The 22,070-nt window shown below is 49.3% G+C and overlaps 1 protein-coding gene across 1 annotated transcript; it reads left to right on the top strand.

Annotated features, from left to right (window-relative positions):
- The first annotated feature begins 210 nt into the window (after window positions 1–210).
- On the top strand, window positions 211–2,869 carry LOC123052394 (sugar transport protein MST6). The gene is made up of 3 exons (XM_044475541.1): window positions 211–535; window positions 907–1,235; window positions 1,465–2,869. Exons 1-3 carry the CDS (start codon window positions 403–405, stop codon window positions 2,581–2,583), a joined length of 1,581 nt encoding a protein of 526 aa, XP_044331476.1. The 5' UTR covers window positions 211–402; the 3' UTR covers window positions 2,584–2,869.
- The last annotated feature ends 19,201 nt before the right edge of the window (window positions 2,870–22,070 follow it).

Raw genomic sequence — 22,070 nt, 5'->3', positions numbered from 1 at the left:
GGATAGAGGTGCATATCCACAACCGCAATTACTCGTGGTATCGCCGAGCAAAATCTAAAAAAAGGGCAAAGAAAGCTAACGTGACGTTGGGCTGGATGGAGATTTTGCAGTCCAACCCTCGGATTCGCCCACCTCTCCGATGGAGCCCGGCCTTCTCCAGCCTATAAATTGATGCCCGCTCCGCCTCCATTTCATCCTCCCTCCCTCTCTCATCGTCCTCCTCCGCGTTCTCTCGTCTCCATCTGCCTCTCTTTGACTTGTGCGCCACTGAGAACTCTTCTTGGAGAACCTCTGAATCTCGAGAGGCATTGGGTCCGTCCTGAGTTGTTGTTAGTGTTGCCTTGGTCTTTCGTTTCTGGCTTTCGTGCCGATCCACTCCGGTGCTGTTCGGCGGCGGTCACGATGGCCGGCGGCCCGGTTGTGAACACCGGAGGGGGGAAGGACTACCCCGGCAAGCTCACCATGTTCGTGCTCTTCGCCTGCATCGTCGCCGCCACCGGCGGCCTCATCTTCGGATACGACATAGGCATCTCCGGTACGTCCCGTCCATGACCACCACTCTATTTTGTAATCTTCATGATTACAGAGAAGTAACGCTCGACGTGCTCAATTTTGTTCGCATCCATCGTTTCAAAGGAGAAAGTTTGTTCGCATCCGGCATGCTGCGTTGTTCCACCGTCCACCTACCAACATGCATAATTCACGGCGTCGTTTATACACATGGAAACAAATCTCTGATATTCCATTCCATTTCTTTATCCCACTACTCACCGGGTTCTTGCGAAGCCGCCATGAATATTTTCATCGTATTTCTCACCTGGCATTCTCAGAGATGTGCATGCAGAAACTTTAAAGCGAAATCATCAACAAAGGAACTAATTAATTCTTTGCAATGGCGTCCACCAGGTGGCGTGACCTCCATGAACCCCTTCCTGATGAAGTTCTTCCCGGGCGTGTACCACAAGGAGCAGGAGGCGGAGCGGAACCAGAGCAACCAGTACTGCAAGTTCGACAGCCAGCTGCTCACCATGTTCACCTCCTCGCTCTACCTCGCCGCGCTCGTCGCCTCCTTCTTCGCCGCCACCGTCACCCGCGTCGCCGGCCGCAAGTGGTCCATGTTCGCCGGCGGGGTCACCTTCCTCGTCGGCGCCGCGCTCAACGGCGCCGCCAAGAACGTCCTCATGCTCATCCTCGGGCGCGTCCTGCTCGGCATCGGGGTCGGCTTCGCCAACCAGGTACACTTCTGCCGCTGATTCATGGATACGACGAATTGCTGATCTGGGTCGCCACTGTTTCTTTCTTTGACTTTGTTTGTGACGTTTGTTTGGCTCTCCATTTTTCTTTTGTTATTATTGACTCTCTTCTATAGCTGGAGGAAAACTGAAAAAAAAAATCAGACCTTGCTTTGAAGCGACTTCTTTTACAGTTTGTCTGATGATGTTTTTTACTGCTTGCATTGGACAGTCGGTGCCGGTGTACTTGTCGGAGATGGCGCCGGCGAGGCTGCGGGGGATGCTCAACATCGGGTTCCAGCTGATGGTCACGATCGGCATCCTGTGCGCGAACCTGATCAACTACGGGACGGCCAAGATCAAGGGCGGGTGGGGCTGGCGCGTGAGCCTCGCGCTGGCCGCGGTGCCGGCCGGAATCATCGCCATCGGCGCGCTCTTCCTCCCCGACACCCCCAACTCCCTCATCGACCGCGGCTACACCGAGGACGCCAAGAAGATGCTCCGGCGCGTGCGCGGCACGGACGACATCGAGGAGGAGTACAGCGACCTGGTGGCCGCCAGCGAGGAGTCCAAGCTCGTGAGCCACCCGTGGCGCAACATCCTCCAGCGCCGCTACCGGCCGCAGCTCACGTTCGCGATCGCCATCCCCTTCTTCCAGCAGCTCACCGGCATCAACGTCATCATGTTCTACGCGCCCGTGCTCTTCAAGACGCTGGGGTTCGCCGACGACGCGTCCCTCATGTCCGCCGTCATCACCGGCCTCGTCAACGTCTTCGCCACCTTCGTGTCCATCGTGACCGTGGACCGGCTGGGCCGGCGCAAGCTGTTCCTGCAGGGCGGCACCCAGATGCTGGCCTGCCAGATCGTGGTGGGCAGCCTGATCGGCGCCAAGTTCGGGTTCACCGGCGTGGCCGACATCCCCAAGGGGTACGCGGCGTTCGTGGTGCTCTTCATCTGCGCGTACGTGGCCGGGTTCGCGTGGTCCTGGGGCCCGCTGGGGTGGCTCGTCCCCAGCGAGATCTTCCCGCTGGAGATCAGGTCGGCGGGGCAGAGCATCACGGTGTCGATGAACATGCTGTGCACCTTCATCATCGCGCAGGCGTTCCTCCCCATGCTCTGCCGCTTCAAGTTCATGCTCTTCTTTTTCTTCGGCGCGTGGGTGGTCGTCATGACCCTCTTCGTCGCCTTCTTCCTGCCAGAGACCAAGAACGTGCCCATCGAGGAGATGGTGCTCGTGTGGAAGGCGCACTGGTACTGGGGCCGCTTCATCCGCGACGAGGACGTGCACGTCGGCGGCGCCGACGTCGAGATGCGCTCCAACGGCAAGGTCCAGGCTGCCAAGCTCCCGTGACGACGAAACGTCGTCGCTGGCCAATAAGCTGTTACCATCCGAGGCCGATCGAGGACTTTTTGAGTCCTGATTTGATTTTTCTTTTGTCTTCTGTATTATAATTGCCATACTACCTAGGATGATGACGAACAATCAGTGCATCACTAATCATTCCCAGTTTCTTTTTCTTTTTATTAAGTTTGGGTTCCTTTGTGCCCGGATATATACTCTGGTGCCGTGGTGGCTTTGGATCAAAAGTGAATATAGATGCTGGTTGAATGAACTTGCTGTGTCTCTGCGCTCTGAATTAACATAATTTCTAGTACACATCATGAGCAATGTGGCATGTAATTCTTGGTTTGTCGAGAAACTACAAATTGCAGCATCTCTCGTCTAATCTAGGCATGTTTGGCCACTATACAATACTGGTTAGAGCATCTACAATCCAGACGCTTTACGGAGACCCTTGAAAAAGAATAAACAAATGATTTTCTAATTAGGGCCCTTCCCCTCAGCACTATTAAACAGCAAGATCGGTGCTATTTCTCTTTGGTGTGTTAACTTAGTGCACTTCTCTTGTTTCTTAGCCGAGTGCACTCTAGGTCATTTTGTTAGATGGAGTAAAATGTATAAAACCATCACAGTTGTGTCGTTATTAGGTAAAAGGACTACTCTCGTCCGCAAAAAAAAAGGACTACTCTGATTTTCGTCGCAAAATGCATCAACCGCGACACTAAAAATTGACAAAACGCACTGAACACTGCTTGCCATCGAAATTGACGTGGCAAAACGCTAAAGTATGGCATGACTATCGTCAACTACTTGTCACAACCCACCTCTCATCCCTGTAAAAAAAAGCAACCCACCTCCCGCTAATGTTGCTTGAGTAGGCGTCTACCATGGCCGCGATCTCACCACGGTGCCGGGGTCGAGCGGCCCCTCTGTCGCGTCCGCGGCTCCCCTGGTCGTGTCCCGGCCGGGTGGGCTCGCGCATGTCACCACGCCGAAGCGCGTGTCGGCCAAGCGCAAGGAGCTGCTCAAGGACCCATATGAGGTTCGGTGCATTTTGTTAATTTTTAGCTTGCATTTGGTGCATTTTGCAAGAGACCCAAGAGTGATTTTTTTTTTGCTAATGATGACGCAATTGTCATGGTTTTATGCATTTCACTCTGTACTTTGTGGGACTCTATACTCTGTTGGATGATTAAAAAGAATGGCATCCATTTTATTAAACATTTTAACTTCTACGGCGGTGACATTTTTTGCACTGATATCATGCTATAATATTTGATTTGATGGTGTTATTGCTGATCAGTAGAAATCTTAATCTAGCATCCCGTTCCTATCACCCCGCGTTGTAGATGGCCTTATATGCTAGGAGCCTTGACCGAATTACTTGAATATCAGTTATTTGTCCATTTTTGTTTGGGGTCATGAAGGAATCTCCAATACGGCTCATCAAATCGTCGACAAATGTTCGGACCGGACGGCCTGGACACTTTTAGGTTTTCAACGCGGCCCAGAAATCAAGCACGACCGATCCGGATGTTTGAAATCCTCCAGGATGCCCAAATCAAAAGAGGGGGGGGGGGGGGAGGGCAGGAGTCCGGATATCCGCCACGTCGGACTTCGACACCCATTTCTCGGCCAAAACCCCGAAGCCCGTGTTTTCCCGCAAGCCCACCCTCCTCAGAGCATCTCCAACAGTAGCACAAAAATTCCGCGCCCTAAAATAGTTTTAGTGCGCCACTGTAGCACTTTTAGCGCGCTGGGCCCAACATTGGTTTAGCAGATGCCCCAAAACACGCGCCCAATAAAACACGCAGTGTAAACTGTGAAGCGCGCGCAATCCGGCGCCTTAAATTTGCAGCTTTTAATAGCGTTTTCAGTGTGCGGCCAACCTTTTTTTGCACCCGCACTATTTTATAGTTTCTGTTGGAGCTGTCCGGCGCCAAAAAATCTAAATTTTAGTGCCTGAAGCAGTTTTTGGGAGCCTGTTGGAGATGCTCTCATATGAAGCACTTTGTGGGCAGTTCATATGGACAACTAGAGCATGCATGAGAATAAACTGAATTTATATTTGAAATATTGTTTGCATTAGAATATTTATCTTTAGATTCTGGTGCATTGAACTATTCAATATAGAAGAAAAATGAAAGGGCCATCTTTTGTACGATAGGATTTAATGATCAGTTTTGCTAAGTTTGAGTCGACTGAGGCTTCGTTATGTCTCAGCCGATGCTACTTTCTTTGATTTTGCATGAAGATTCATACAAAAAAATTATTTTCGATTTTTTTCTTACATACTATATCATTTAACTAAGACTTGATTAAGTGTCAGTCGATTGAGATCTAATCACACCTTTTAATGATATACGGACGAGCGATCCTCGTGAACATGTTCGAAAATGTCCGCGGACATTTAGAAATGTGTTGGTAAAACGTCCTTGAAGTTGAAGATGCCCCAAGACGGTTACACGTTGCCACATGGAATCCAAGGGTTTTGTGGTACATTAGAAGATCGAAGGACGTGTAAGTTATGGGACCATCCTTGTGACTACGAGATCTTTTGATGCGACGCTGCTTCGAAGATGGCCCGTCAATGTCTCTTCTGGTGGCGCTCCGGCCGCATGCCGGCCCGTGCATCAACTTTTAGGCCATTCTGCATTACCCATTTCCTCAACTGCATTATCGCGAGTAGTTGCATGCTGCAAATACCGCTTTCTTCTAGTAGAACGTAGTGCGTACGTCCACCTCGTGATCATACGGTCAATTTCGCGACTCCGAGAAGGAATGGAAGCTGATCACGCTGGATCTTGGAGTAGACTCCAAACAATGGATGGTGGTACGTGTATGCGCCCCCGCTCGTGATCTTTGGACTTCGGAGTACGTACTAGACATGACATGACATCTCCACGCCCACTCCCTTTGCATCCCCCTCTAATGCTGCCTCTTATCCACACCGACGGGCACAAAAACACAACATCGATCCACCACAGAATCGGGAGCAGGAAGAACAAGAAGAGCGTGTGAGAAATTATTAAAAAGCAGAGCTACGCACGCACCAACTCGAGATGGAGATCCATCCACCACCGCCATGCAACGCGAGCAGCTAGCGCTCCCCATGCACCACTGTGCGAAACCTCCTTTTCCACCAAAAGGGGCATGCATTTGCATTGTCTTATCCTAAATGAGAGGCTGATAAGTACTGATTTTGATACGATCCGGGCCGGGCCCCCGATTTTGTCACGTGTTCGGATCCGGAAAGCCTAAAAGAAGCCCGGGCAATTACGCCCCTCAAAAGGCAAGATCATACTCTAGATGACCGGTGTCACGCGTTCTCAATGGGAAAGCGGGGAGAGAAAGGCGTCTCCGGATTAGCGTAAATTAATTGCGAGCAGCCGCGAGTGCGTGACGACTTAATTTTGTGCCAGAAAGGTGGCTGCTGCTGACTGTCTCACCGACTTGCTGTGGATAATTTTGTGGATAGCCTTCTCTTTTTCCTCCTGCCGATGTGGAAAGTGAATTGCGGGATCATTAACCGCATCTTAACCACCATCGTTGAGTTTTGTAGTTTGGATTTCGTGCGACGTTATTTTCATTTTGACCACATGTCTGGGACTGAGGTTACACGTGACAGGATCTGATTCGGAGCCACCGACCACGCGTTTCGTCGCACGCCCTTCACATCATGGCTGGTTGGTTGTTAGTGTTATCCATAATAAATCCACCGTGCGCGTATTAGGCGCCAAATCCATCTTCATCCACACATTTTTTGGTCTCGCGGTGGTAGGTTTTTCCATCTATCTAGAGAAAAAAACATCACCTTTTCCTTTCGTCGCTCAATGTATACCGTGCCGATTGCCCTACAAAGCAGGGATGGCAACAGGGTTAGTGTATCTGTGCATGCATGCACCGACGCACGGCTCACCAACTAGACTGGAGCCTATAGCAAACGCTCGACGGGAGAACAAAGAGCGTTTTTTTAACGTGAAACAAATAGCGATTTAGCAGCAGTAGCATCATGCCATCATCTGTTCTGATCCGTGTGACAGTACGTACGGATATGATTATTTGACAAATGACGTGCAATTTTTTCCTTGTTGAGGGATTGACAAATGACGTACTACATCGCTGATCATGTCGCAAAGGACACCGAAAGCACGGCAAGCTAGTCGGTGATTTCGTGAAAATGGATTTCAAGGAATGCATGGACGAGATGGCCTAGATTCGGCCGTTGCAGCAACCAGCATTACCGGACTCGTCTTGTCCAGATAGGACAGGAAAGTTAGATGCACGTCGGCGATGGGGGATTCGAGAAAACGTGGAATGGATGGCGTCCGTTGTGGTAGGTGCCACCAAAGCCAGGCACAACCTAACGAGTAAGAGCATCTACAGTCGGACTTGACAAATTTGACCCCTCAAACGCTCACGGACGAGTCCGGATATGTCCACGGACAGTGACCGGTCACTCTTCAAAAAACGCATTTCATATCCGGATACTTCTGATTAGAAACCTCAAATCCATATTATTACATGCAACGTAAAACCTAATCTAAGCGGAGCTCGTCCGGTTCCGCTCCCTGCTCGCCCGGCTCCGTCCTGGCCATGTCTAGCAGCCGGCTGTGCTCCTCAGAATGTTGGTCCGGTCGCCGACAAGATAGGGTAGGGCATAGGACACGAGCCGGCTCACGGGACTCAAGGCGCCGCCGTCTCCAATGCCCTACTCTTGCTCGTCGGAGCCCGAAGCCCGAACGGTGCCGGTGGACGCCAGATCGATGACGGATCCGTCCGAGGACGAGCCGCCGACGTCCACCACGATGCGGTTGTGGCGCCCGGACTGATGCGTCATACGGGGCACCGGAGAATGCGACTCCGCCTCGCCGACGTCCGCCGTTGCAGGGCTGCCGCCGCCTCCCGCGCCCGGTGCCTTGCACGGCGGGCACGCCATGCCATGGCCTCGTGGGATGATAGTGCGTCCCGAATATCGGCGCGCCACCGAAGGGGTTGTGCGTCCGCCAGCACGTTCGGACGCCGGACGGACCGCATGGCCTCCGGCAAAACAGCTACAACCAGCCTAGCGCAGCCGTGCACGGGCGTCCTCCCGGGCGCGGAGGAGCGCAAGCCGGAGGCCCAGCTCCTCCTCGGGGACTCGTGGATGAGCTCGGGGTCGACGGATCTGGAGGTGAAAGACTCGGATCCGCTGCCCGCCATGTCGGAGACGACCGGAAGGAGTCAGAGACGAGCTTGGGTGGGGGAGGGGAGTGAAAGGGAGGGAAGTGAAGTGGCTAGGGTTTGGTCCGACTAACGGATGAGGAGGATTTTATGTGGGGATCAGGTGAGCTAGTGGGTCGGGTCCGACGTGACGGGCTTGCCTGGGCGCACCCATATCCGCCTCATATTTAGGCTGAATATGTGATGCCGGTCAGTCCGGGCGTTTGAGGGGCCGTCTAAATAAAATATTATGATCGAACAGTCATCGGGCGGGCAGTCATCGAGCAGCCCGCCCAGGCACGGGTTTGAAACGCCGGATGTAGACGCTCTAACGAGGATACACATCGTTTGCGATGAGTCAAGCAGCACCATGGTGTTGCAGCTGCTCTAACGAGGATACACATCGTGTGCGATGAGTCAAACAGCACCATGGTGTTGCGGCGGGGACGTACGTTGCTTCGTCGGTGTCACGCGAATTGCGCCATGCGCGCTGGGTGGAGCCGCCGGAGGAGCGGGACAGGCGGTGTTGCCGCATCCGACACCGTTGGTTGGGTTTTGACTGTTGACCAAAAGTTGTCCACGTGCGCACCGGTGGAAGTGGAACCCATGCTGGTTTCTTTTTTTAATGTTGGTAGAAAAATTGTCAAATCCATTGATCAGACAAGGTAATACAAGAACCCTCTTGATAAGAAAAGCATAACAAAAAAGCTAGTGCATAAAGAAAATAAAGAAAAAGGAACCTGCCGGCACCACCGCAACCCAAGTTCCGCCATCAACCATGCACATCATCGGAATTCATCACCGAGGTCTTCAAGATGACGCCTTCAAGGAGGGAGTGATATCAAGGACATCACCGTCTCCCGATCCAGCGGAGCCAGATCTTGGATTTTCACCCCGAAGACCTCAACTATGAGGTAGGAATAACAATGAGCTCCACGGCGGTACCTCCAAGGAAGAAGACGACATGCAAGATCGATGCAGGATTTTCATCCGGAGTGAAGTCTTCCACCGACCATCCAGGATGCGAGACCTACCCAGCGCCACCAGACCGAGCGAGGCCAAGCAGACACTACCAAACACGGAATTGCCACCGTTGCACACAAAAACTAGGTGAGCACATGCCAACCTGACCGGTCCGCACCGCCACACAGAGGACCTGGGCAAAACCAAATCGGTTCTGGCCATCCTCTGCCTCTGTACGCATATCTGGGCGAGAAATTGCACCGCGGCGCACATGAAATGCATAGGTGGCAACCAAAACTGACCGTCTTGCACAACCGCGCACCGCACCTGGGCGGAAACCAAGCCAAAACTAATGGGTTCGCACCGTCGCGCGCTAGGACCGGACAACCGTGCTGGATCTGGTCTGCCCGAGCCTCCTCCGGTACCAACGGGCTGGACGGCGCCCCCGGTCCAAGGAGCCAGGCGTGAACGCGCTTGAATGGAGGAACCCAGCATACATCCACCGGCGCCACCACTGCTGCCTCCACCCTCCTGACATTGCCAACGGCGAGATCTGGACGAACCATCAGAGCCCATATCAGACCCGGCCAACGGAGCTTCTCACCGCCGCAACGCCCACCCTGCTCGCGCAGACCAGCCCCTGGCTCAGCTCATAGAGGGCGACAACCAACCAACGGCCCGCAGAGCGATGGCCGACGCACGCAACCCCTAGGCACCATCGGAGTCCGCAAGGCTGCCACCCAGCAGATCCGTGTTGGGGGCGTCGTCCGCGCATTGTGTAACAGCGCCAGTAGTGGCGCTTGGGCACCACGTACACGCACAGTCTGAGATCATCCCCCCTCCCCACATCACACCGTCACGTCTTTAGCCTCCGCCTGCCCGCGTCATGCCGCGACCACCAGCACACGAGCACACACGAGCACCGCACCCAGGCACGCACCGCAACGCTAGCCTGCCTCGCCGACCGTGCCGACCTGCAGCAGCTCGCCATGCAGCCCACATGCCTCTCTAAGGCCAAGCAGCCCCGCGCAGCTCAGGTCTCGTGAGAGGGAAGAAAAAACGCCCTGCCACCGCCAACGCCGCATTGTTGCCCCGTTGCGCCTGCCGACGGCAGCGGTGAGGGGGAGGGGTGGTTGGCCCGGCGACTAGGGTTTCGCCCGGGCCGCCCGCGGGGGGACAACACGGGTGAGAGGAGCAACTCAACCTAGGTGCTACTACTGCAGCAAGAGAACAGGGGATATGCTAATTTCCCTTTCGTCTGGGAGGAAATCCGACGAGGAGGAGGAGGATTGGACATATATGCAACCAAAACATTTACTGCACACACACTCCTTCATTGGCAAATTTTCCAAACGCCGACCCACAAATTTATTCCCACACCCGTCCGTCAACAGGGAGGGACCAGTCCGCGGACACGGATGCGAGAGCCGGCCATCCATTGCTATTCGCATACATCTCGACCATTTTTTAAGCTCGCACGCTCAAATAGCCGCATATATAGTCTATAATAGTTCAAATGTTCAAATGCAACAGTAGCTCTAATTTAAATAAGTTTAAATATTACACCCGAACATTGTTATCCCCTTTAACCGCCCATATATGCTTAATCAAATCATCCTTAAGTTGCTTGATGCCGAATTTGTTGATGCATTTGAATGAACTCTTTAAGTGTGGCCAGATTCTGGTCTGGAAGTTTGATGAGATCACCCATGTTCTCAAATTCAAGACCAGCGACATCATCCTATCTCTCATCCTCCATGATCATGTTGTGCATGATCACACAACATGTCATCACCTCCCATCAAGTCTCCGGATCCCAGTGTTTAGCAGGTGCACAAAAAACTACAAAATGTGCTTGCAGAATTCCAAATGCCCTCTCAACATCCTTTCTACGCGCTTCTTGTTTTTGGTCAAAGTGAGACTTTTTCCGGTGGGTTAGTGATGGTGTTTACAAAGGTAGCCCACGGAGGGTAGATACTGTCAACGAGATAGTAGTCCATATTGTACTTATGACCATTGACAATATAGTTGCAAGGAGGAGCCTTTCCTTCAGTCAGCCTAGCAAATAATGGTGAACGCTGCAGCACATTGATGTCATCGTGAGACCCGGGCATGCCAAAGAAAGTGTGCCAAACCCAAAGATTCTATGATGCAACTGCTTCAAGAATGATGGTGGGCTTCTTAACATGACCCTGAAATTGCCTTAGTAAAGCTTTTGGGGAGTTCTTACATTTTCAATAGATGTAGTCAAGAGATCCGAGCAAACCTGGCCACCTATTGCTTTCGAGATAGCCACAATTAGTTCTCTTAGGTACTGAGATTCAAACACCAAAATCACGATAGTTGCAAACCTGATCATGGCATCTTCGCATGTGCTCTCATACATCCGTAGGTACTCGTCCCACGAATCAACGGTCATGCCATATGCAAGCATTCGGAGTGCAGCCGTGCACTTATGGTAACCAGAGAACCCAATCCTTCCCACGACATCCTTCTTCAAGACGAAGTAGTCATCAAAGGACCGGGCACCATGGTAGAGACGATTGAAGACATTTTTTCGCATCCGAAAGAGACTGCAAAAATTATCGGCGAAGAGGGCATCGGGGCCAAAGTAGTCGTCCATCAGAGTCAAAGGGACGCGCACCATGTTGTGGTTGAGCACTCGATGACTTGATCGATCCCTTAAAATTGAGAACATGCTCTTTCACACGCTCCACGTCTACAAGGACCGCCTGCATCATCGCCATCTCATCCGTGTAGTTCTCCTCGTCGGACGACTCAACATAGTGCTCATATATGTACTCCATATCCGAATCTATTGCTTCATAGAAGAAGGGACACAAAAATTAGCACAGGCATTTCACCGAATAGTTACCGGGCATGGTGAGTATCGTAGGAGCTGATGGACCTGTGCGGCGGTCGAAGGAGAGGTGTGGAACGACGACGGAGGAGAAGAGGCTTGGAGCCCGGGTGTGCCATTGGAGGTGACGGACCCGTCGAGTTCCGACAGGGGTGTGGCGGGGTGACCGGGATGGTGGAGCGGGGGCGAAGGCAAGAGAGGAAAAGGGAGGATGGAGGCGCGGGGTCCGGGAGGGGTTTTGGTGGGGTTTTGGGTGGCTCTAGGGTGTCGGAGTCCTACGCATCTGCTGTTCGGATTCCCGCAAAGCCCCCCGGTTTGTCTTGGGTTTGCGGGGGAAAATACATCTGGACCACTCGACGGACTGATACAGGCCCGCATTGGACTGTAGAACATGTCCAGACCATGCGGTTCGGACGATTGCGAGCGGTTTGAGGGTTCGCTTGGGAGATGTACTAATGTGCCCAAGGTGTCAGTTCTTAGAGCATCTAAAGCAGCGGACAGCAAATACGGGCCCTCAAACGCCCGCGGGCGCTCCTGGGTGCGTCCACAGGTAGTGACCGGTCACACTTCAAATTTGCTCCCGTGCATCCGGATACCTCATACTTGAAACCTTAAATCTATATACAAAACATGCCAACGAGAAAATCTACATACTACATAGATCAAATAACCTATACTATCCTAATCCTCGTCAGAGATGTCCGCGATCTTCGTGCCCTGCTCCGGGTACATGGGCGGCAGCGACAACTCCGCCTTTTGCGGCTGCTCCGCGTCGGCTTCCGCCTCCGCCACCGCGTCAAGATCAGAGAAAAGCACGTCGGTGGCCCCCTTTCCGCTGGATGAACTGTCGGTTGGCCTCGACATATACCTCATCCTGGATGGACTCCAGGATGGCATGCTGCCCCACCATCTCCGCTGTTGGGGAACGTAGTAATTTCAAAAAAATTCCTACGCACACACAGGATCATGGTGATGCATAGCAACGAGAGGGGAGAGTGTGTCCACGTACCCTCGTAGACCAAAAGCGGAAGCGTTAGCACAACGCGGTTGATGTAGTCGTACGTCTTCACGATCCGACCGATCCAAGTACCGAACGCACGGCACCTCCGAGTTCAGCACACGTTCAACTCGATGATGTCCCGCGAGCTCCGATCCAGTAAAGCTTCACCAGAGAGTTCCGTCAGCACGACGGCGTGATGACGGTGATGATGATGCTACCGACGCAGGGCTTCGCCTAAGCACCGCTACGATATGATTGAGGTGGATTATGGTGGAGGGGGGCACCGCACACGGCTAGGAGAGATCAACAGATCAACTTGTGTGTCTAGAGGTGCCCCTGCCCCCGTATATAAAGGAGCAAGGGGGAGGCCGCCCGGCCCCTGTAGGGCGCGCCAGGAGGAGGATTCCTCCTCCTAGTAGGAGTAGGACTCCCCTCTTTCCTACTCCTACTAGGAGGGGGAAAGGAAGGGGGAGAGGGGGAAGGAAAGGGGGGCGCCCCCCCTCTCCTAGTCCAATTCGGACCAGAGGGGGAGGGGAGCGCGGCCTGCCCTAGGCCAGCCCTCTCTCTCTCTCCACTAAGGCCCATAAGGTCCATTATTTCTCCTGGGGGGTTCTGTAACCCTCCGACACTCCGGTTTTCTCCGAAACCACCCGGAACACTTCCAGTGTCCGAATATAGTCGTCCAATATATCGATATTTACGTCTCGACCATTTCGAGACTCCTCGTCATGTCCGTGATCATATCCGGGACTCCGAACTACCTTCCGTACATCAAAACACAAAAACTCATAATACCGATCGTCACCGAACTTTAAGCGTGCGGACCCTACGGGTTCGAGAACTATGTAGACATGACCGAGACACTTCTTAGGCCAATAACCAATAGCGGAACCTGGATGCTCATATTGGCTCCCGGTCAAACCGCATAACAACATACGTTGTTCCCTTTGTCATCGGTATGTTACTTGCCTGAGATTCGATCGTCGGTATCTCAATACCTAGCTCAATCTCGTTACTGGCAAGTCTCTTTACTCGTTACGTAATGCATCATCCCGCAACTAACTCATTAGTCACATTGCTTGCAAGGCTTATTGTGATGTGCATTACTGAGAGGGCCCAGAGATACCTCTCCGACAATCGGAGTGACAAATCCTAATCTTGATCTATGCCAACTCAACAAGTACCGTCGGAGACACCTGTAGAGCACCTTTATAATCACCCAGTTACGTTGTGACATTTGGTAGCACACAAAGTGTTCCTCTGGTAATCGGGAGTTGCATAATCTCATAGTCATAGGAACATGTATAAGTCATGAAGAAAGCAATAGCAGTAAACTAAACGATCATGTGCTAAGCTAACAGAATGGGTCAAGTCAATCACATCATTCTCCTAATGATGTGATCCCGTTAATCAAATGACAACTCATGTATATGGTTTAGGAAACTCGACCATCTTTGATTAACAAGCTAGTCAAGTAGAGGCATACTAGTGACACTATGTTTGTCTATGTATTCACACATGTATTATGTTTCCCGGTTAATACAATTCTAGCATGAATAATAAACATTTATCATGATATGAGGAAATAAATAATAACTTTATTATTGCCTCTAGGGCATATTTCCTTCAGTCTCCCACTTGCACTAGAGTCAATAATCTAGATTACACAGTAATGATTCTAACACCCATGGAGTTTTGGTGTTGATCATGTTTTGCTCGTGGAAGAGGCTTAGTCAACGGGTCTGCAACATTCAGATCCGTATGTATCTTGCAAATATCTATGTCTCCCACCTGGACTTGATCCCGGATGGAATTGAAGCGTCTCTTGATGTGCTTGGTTCTGTTGTGAAATCTGGATTCCTTTGTCAAGGCAATTGCACCAGTATTGTCACAAAAGATTTTCATCGGTCCTGATGCACTAGGTATGACACCTAGATCGGATATGAACTCCTTCATCCAGACTCCTTCATTTGCTGCTTCTGAAGCAGCTATGTACTCCGCTTCACACGTAGATCACGCCACGATGCTTTGTTTAGAACTGCACCAACTGACAGCTCCACCGTTCAATGTAAACACGTATGCGGTTTGCTATTTAGAATCGTCCGGATCAGTGTCAAATCTTGCATCGACGTAACCATTTACGACTAGCTCTTTGTGACCTCCATAAACGAGAAACATATCCTTAGTCCTTTTCAGGTATTTCAGGATGTTCTTGACCGCAGTCCAGTGATCCACTCCTGGATTACTTTGGTACCTCCCTGCTAAGCTAATAGCAAGGCACACATCAGGTCTGGTACACAGCATTGCATACATGATAGAGCCTATTGCTGAAGCATAGGGAATAGCTTTCATTTTCTCTCTATCTTCTGCAGTGGTCGGGCATTGAGTCTGACTCAATTTCACACCTTGTAACACAGGCAAGAACCCTTTCTTTGCTTGATCCATTTTGAACTTTTTCAAAACTTTGTCAAGGTATGTGCTTTGTGAAAGTCCTATCAAGCGTCTTGATCTATCTCTATAGATCTTGATGCCCAATATGTAAGCAGCTTCACCGAGGTCTTTCATTGAAAAACTCTTATTCAAGTATACCTTTATGCCATCCAGAAATTCTATATCATTTCCAATCAGCAATATGGCATCCACATATAATATTAGAAATGCTACAGAGCTCCCACTCACTTTCTTGTAAATACAGGCTTCTCCAAAAGTCTGTATAAATCCATATGCTTTTATCACACTATCAAAACGTTTATTCCAACTCCGAGAGGCTTGCACCAGTCCATAAATGGATCGCTGGAGCTTGCACACTTTGTTAGCTCCCTTTGGATCTACAAAACCTTCCGGTTGCATCATATACAACTCTTCTTCTAGAAATCCATTCAGGAACGCAGTTTTGACATCCATTTGCCAAATTTCATAATCATAAAATGCGGCAATTGCTAACATGATTCGGACAGACTTAAGCATCGCTACGGGTGAGAAAGTCTCATCATAGTCAACCCCTTGAACTTGTCGAAAACCTTTCGCAGCAAGTCGAGCTTTGTAGACAGTAACATTACCGTCAGCGTCAGTCTTCTTCTTGAAGATCCGTTTATTCTCTATGGATTGCCGATCATCGGGCAAGTCAACCAAAGTCCACACTTTGTTCTCATACATGGATCCCATCTCAGATTTCATGGCCTCAAGCCATTTTGCGGAATCTGGGCTCACCATTGCTTCTTCATAGTTCGTAGGTTCGCCTTGGTCAAGTAACTGCTACCTCTTGAGCACCGCGTTGGTTTTCCCTTGAAGAGGAAAGGGTGATGCAGCAAAGTAGCGTAAGTATTTTCCTCAGTTTTTGAGAACCAAGGTATCAATCCAGTAGGAGGCCACACACGAGTCCCTCGCACCTACACAAACAAATAAATCCTCGCAACCAACGCGATAAGGGGTTGTCAATCCCTACATGGTCACTTACGAGAGTGAGATCTTATAGATATGATAAGATAATATTTTTGGTATTTTTATGATAAAGATGCAAAGTAAAGAAAGTAAAATAAAAACAACGCTAGAAATAACTTGTTGTCGGGAGATTAATATGATGGAAAATAGACCTGGGGGCCATAGGTTTCACTAGTGGCTTCTCTCAAGAGCATAAGTATTACGGTGGGTGAACAAATTACTGTTGAGCAATTGACAGAATTGAGCATAGTTATGAGAATATCTAGGTATGATCATGTATATAGGCATCACGTCCGAGACAAGTAGACCGACTCCTGCCTGCATCTACTACTATTACTCCACACATCGACCGCTATCCAGCATGCATCTAGAGTATTAAGTTCATAAGAACAGAGTAACGCCTTAAGTAAGATGACATGATGTAGAGGGATAAACTCATGCAATATGATATAAACCCCATCTTGTTATCCTCGATGGCAACAATACAATACGTGCCTTGATGCCCCTACTGTCACTGGGAAAGGACACCGCAAGATTGAACCCAAAGCTAAGCACTTCTCCCATTGCAAGAAAGATCAATCTAGTAGGCCAAACCAAGCTGATAATTCGAAGAGACTTGCAAAGATAACCAATCATACATAAAAGAATTCAGAGAAGATTCAAATATTGTTCATAGATAAACTTGATCATAAACCCACAATTCATCGGTCTCAACAAACACACCGCAAAAGAAGATTACATCGAATAGATCTCCACGAGAGACGGGGAGAACATTGTATTGAGATCCAGAAAGAGAGAAGAAGCCATCTAGCTAATAACCATGGACCCGAAGGTCTGAGGTAAACTACTCACACATCATCGGAGAGGCTATGGTGTTGATGTAGAAGCCCTCCGTGATCGATGCCCCCTCCGGCGGAGCTCCGAAACAGGCCCCAAGATGGGATCTCACGGGTACAGAAGGTTGCGGCGGTGGAATTAGGTTTCTGGCTCCGTATCTGGTAGTTTGGGGGTACGTAGGTATATATAGGAGGAAGGAGTACGTCGGTGGAGCAACAGGGGGCCCACGAGGGTGGAGGGCGCGCCCAGGGGGGTAGGCGCGCCCCCTACCTCGTGCTCTCCTGGTTGATGTCTTGACGTAGGGTCCAAGTCCTCTGGATCACGTTCGTTCCGAAAATCATGTTCCCGAAGGTTTCATTCCGTTTGGACTCCGTTTGATATTCTTTTTCTGCGAAACTCTGAAATAGGCAAAAAGCATCAATTCTGGGCTGGGCCTCCGGTTAATAGGTTAGTCCCCAAAAAATATAAAAGTGTATAATAAAGCCCAATAATGTCCAAAATAGAATATAATATAGCATGGAACAATAAAAAATTATAGATACGTTGGAGACGTATCAATAACATGACCTCCAGAATAGGATTACCGTACCACTCTGGTGCGGATCTTACTCTGGTTGACCTACGAGGTTTGGTAGTAACTTGATCTGAAGTTACATGATCATCATCATTAGCTTCCTCACTAATTGGTGTAGGAGTCACAGGAACAGATTTCTGTGATGAACTACTTTCCAATAAGGGAGCAGGTACAGTTACCTCATCAAGTTCTACTTTCCTCCCACTCACTTCTTTCGAGAGAAACTCCTTCTCTAGAAAGGATCCATTCTTAGCAACGAATGTCTTGCCTTCGGATCTATGATAGAAGGTGTACCCAACAGTTTCCTTTGGGTATCCTATGAAGACACATTTCTCCGATTTGGGTTCGAGCTTATCAGGTTGAAGCTTTTTCACATAAGCATCGCAGCCCCAAACTTTAAGAAACGACAACGTTGGTTTCTTGCCAAACCACAGTTCATAAGGCGTCGTCTCAACGGATTTCGATGGTGCCCTATTTAACGTGAATGCAGCCGTCTCTAAAGCATAACCCCAAAACGATAGCGGTAAATCAGTAAGAGACATCATAGATCACACCATATCTAGTAAAGTATGATTACGACGTTCGGACACACCATTACGTTGTGGTGTTCCGAGTGGCGTGAGTTGCAAAACTATTCCGCATTGTTTCAAATGTGGACCAAACTCGTAACTCAAATATTCTCCTCCACGATCAGATCATAGAAATTTTATTTTCTTGTTACAATGATTTTCCACTTCACTCTGAAATTCTTTGAACTTTTCAAATGTTTCAGACTTATGTTTCATTAAGTAGATATACCCATATCTTCTTAAATCATCTGTGAAGGTGAGAAAATAACGATACACGCCGCGAGCCCCAATATTCATCGGACCACATACATCAGTATGTATGATTTCCAACAAATCTGTTGCTCGCTCCATTGTTCCGGAGAACGGCGTTTTAGTCATCTTGCCCATGAGGCATGGTTCGCAAGTACCAAGTGATTCATAATCAAGTGATTCCAAAAGTCGACCAGTATGGAGTTTCTTCATGCTCTTTACACCAATATGACCCAAACGGCAGTGCCACAAATAAGTTGCACCATCATTATCAACTCTGCATCTTTTGGCTTCAACATTATGAATATGTGTATCACTACTATCGAGATTTATCACAAATAGACCGCTCTTCAAGGGTGCATGACCATAAAAGATATTACTCATATAAATAGAACAGCCATTATTCTCAGATTTAAATGAATAACCGTCTCGCATCAAACAAGATCCAGATATAATGTTCATGTTTAACGCTAGCACCAAATAACAATTATTTAGGTCTAAAACTAATCCCGAAGGTAGATGTAGAGGTAGCGTGCCGACGGCGATCACATTGACTTTGGAACCATTTCCCACGCGCATCGTCACCTCGTCCTTAGCCAGTCTTCGCTTAATCCGTAGTCCCTGTTTCGAGTTGCAAATATTAGCAACAGAACCAGTATCAAATACCCAGGTGCTACTGCGAGCTCTAGTAAGGTACCCATCAATAACATGTATATCACATATACCTTTGTTCACCTTGCCATCCTTCTTATCCGCCAAATACTTGGGGCAGTTTCGCTTCCAGTGACCAGTCTGTTTGCAATAGAAGCACTCAGTCTCAGGCTTAGGTCCAGACTTGGGTTTCTTCTCTTGAGCAACAACTTGTTTGATGTTCTTCTTGAAGTTCGCCTTCTTCTTCCCTTTACCCTTTTTCTTGAAACTGGTGGTCTTGTTGACCATCAACACTTGATGCTCCTTCTTGATTTCTACCTCCGCAGCCTTTAGCATTGCGAAGAGCTCGGGAATTGTCTTATCCGTCCCTTGCATATTATAGTTCATCACGAAGCTCTTGTAGCTTGGTGGCAGTGATTGAAGAATTCTGTCAATGACACTATCATCCGGAAGATGAACTCCCAGTTGAATCAAGTGATTGTTATACCCAGACATTTCGAGTATATGTTCACTGACAAAACTATTCTCCTCCATTTGCAGTTGTAGAACTTATTGGAGACTTCGTATCTCTCAATCCGGGCATTTGCTTGAAATATTAGCTTCAACTCCTGGAACATCTCATATGCTCCATGACGTTCAAAACGTCGTTGAAGCCCCGGTTCTAAGCCGTAAAGCATGGCACACTGAACTATCGAGTATTCATCAGCTTTGCTCTGCCAGACGTTCTTAACGTCGTCAGTTGCATCTGCAGCAGGCCTGGCACCCAGCGGTGCTTCCAGGACGTAATTCTTTTGTGCAGCAATGAGGATAATCCTCAAGTTATGGACCCAGTCCGTGTAATTGCTACCATCATCTTTCAACTTTGCTTTCTCAAGGAACGCATTAAAATTCAATGGAACAACAGCACAGGCCATCTATCTACAACAACATAGACAAGCAAAATACTATCAGGTACTAAGTTCATGACAAATTTAAGTTCAATTAATCATATTACTTAAGAACTCCCACTTAGATAGACTTGCCGCTGATAATCTAAGTGATCACGTGATCCATATTAACTAAACCATAACCGGTCATCACGTGAAATGGAGTAGTTTTCAATGGTGAACATCACTATGTTGATCATATCTACTATATGATTCACGCTCGACCTTTCGGTCTCAGTGTTCCGAGGCCATATCTGCATATGCTAGGCTCGTCAAGTTTAACCCGAGTATTCTGCGTGTGTAAAACTGTCTTACACCCGTTGTAGATGAACGTTGAGCTTATCACACCCGATCATCACGTGGTGTCTCGGCACGACGAACTTTGCCAACGGTGCATACTCAGGGAGAACACTTTTACCTTGAAATTAGTGAGAGATCATCTTATAATTCTACCGTCAAACAAAGCAGAATAAGATGCATAAAGGATAAACATCACATGCAATCAATATAAGTGATATGATATGGCCATCATCATCTTGTGCCTTTGATCTCCATCTCCAAAGCACCGTCATGATCACCATCGTCACCGGCGCGACACCTTGATCACCATCGTAGCATCGTTGTTGTCTCGCCAACTATTGCTTCTATGACTATCGCTACCGCTTAGTGATAAAGTAAAGCAATTACAGGGCGATTGCATTGCATACAATAAAGCGACAACCATATGGCTCCTGCCAGTTGCCGATAACTCCGTTACAAAACATGATCATCTCATACAATGAATATAGCATCATGTCTTGACCATATCACATCACAACATGCCCTGCAAAAACTAGTTAGACGTCCTCCACTTTGTTGTTGCAAGTTTTACGTGGCTGCTACGGGCTAAGCAAGAACCGTTCTTACCTACGCATCAAAACCACAACGATAGTTCGTCAAGTTAGTGTTGTTTTAACCTTCTCAAGGACCGGGCGTAGCCACACTCCGTTCAACTAAACTTGGAGAAACTGACACCCGCCAGCCACCTATGTGCAAAGCACGTCGGTAGAACCAGTCTCGCGTAAGCGTACGCGTAATATCGGTCCGGGCCACTTCATCCAACAATACCGTCGAACCAAAGTATGACATGCTGGTAAGCAGTATGACTTGTATCTCCCACAACTCACTTGTGTTCTACTCGTGCATATAACATCTATGCATAAACCAAGCTCGGATGCCACTGTTGGGGAACGTAGTAATTTCAAAAAATTCCTACGCACACACAGGATCATGGTGATGCATAGCAACGAGAGGGGAGAGTGTGTCCACGTACCCTCGTAGACCAAAAGCGGAAGCGTTAGCACAACACGGTTGATGTAGTCGTACGTCTTCACGATCCGACCGATCCAAGTACCGAACGCACGGTACCTCCGAGTTCAGCACACATTCAGCTCGATACGTCCCGCGAGCTTCGATCCAGCACGCCGGAGAGTTTCGTCAGCACGACGGCGTGATGACGGTGATGATGATGCTACCGACGCAGGGCTTCGCCTAAGCACTGCTACGATATGATCGAGGTGGAGGGGGGCACCGCACACGACTGGGAGAGATCAACAGATCAACTTGTGTGTCTAGAGGTGCCCCTGCCCCCGTATATAAAGGAGCAAGGGGGAAGGCCGATCGGCCCCTGTAGGGCGCGCTAGGAGGAGGAGTCCTCCTCCTAGTAGGAGTAGGACTCCCCTCTTTCCTACTCCTACTAGGAGGGGGAAAGGAAGGGGGAGAGGGAGAAGGAAAGGGGGGCGCCGCCCCCCCTCTCCTAGTCCAATTCGGACCAGAGGGGGAGGGGCGCGCGGCCCATAAGGCCCATTATTTCTCCCGGGGGGGGGGGTCCGGTAACCCTCCGGCACTCCGGTTTTCTCCGAAACCACCCGGAACACTTCCGGTGTCCGAATATAGTCGTCCAATATATCGATCTTTATGTCTCAACCATTTCGAGACTCCTCGTCATGTCCGTGATCATATCCGAGACTCCGAACTACCTTCAGTACATCAAAACACAAAAACTCATAATACTGATCGTCACCGAACTTTAAGCGTGCGGACCCTACGGGTTCGAGAACTATGTAGACATGACCGAGACACGTCTCCGGCAAATAACCAATAGCGGAACCTGGATGCTCATATTGGCTCCCACATATTCTACGAAGAACTTTATCGGTCAAACCGCATAACAACATACGTTGTT

This window comes from Triticum aestivum, chromosome 2D, assembly GCF_018294505.1.
Source record: "Triticum aestivum cultivar Chinese Spring chromosome 2D, IWGSC CS RefSeq v2.1, whole genome shotgun sequence".
NCBI classification, from domain to species: Eukaryota; Viridiplantae; Streptophyta; class Magnoliopsida; order Poales; family Poaceae; genus Triticum; species Triticum aestivum.
Note: the sequence above shows the minus strand (reverse complement) of the source record. Positions and strands in the feature narration are given on the sequence as shown.

Coding starts and splice junctions, on each gene's coding strand:
- LOC123052394 (XM_044475541.1), top strand. CDS start 403: ATGGCCGGCGGCCCGGTTGTGAACACCGGAGGGGGGAAGGACTACCCC. Junction 536..906: donor ATACGACATAGGCATCTCCG/GTACGTCCCGTC, acceptor GGCGTCCACCAG/GTGGCGTGACCTCCATGAAC. Junction 1,236..1,464: donor GGGTCGGCTTCGCCAACCAG/GTACACTTCTGC, acceptor TGCATTGGACAG/TCGGTGCCGGTGTACTTGTC.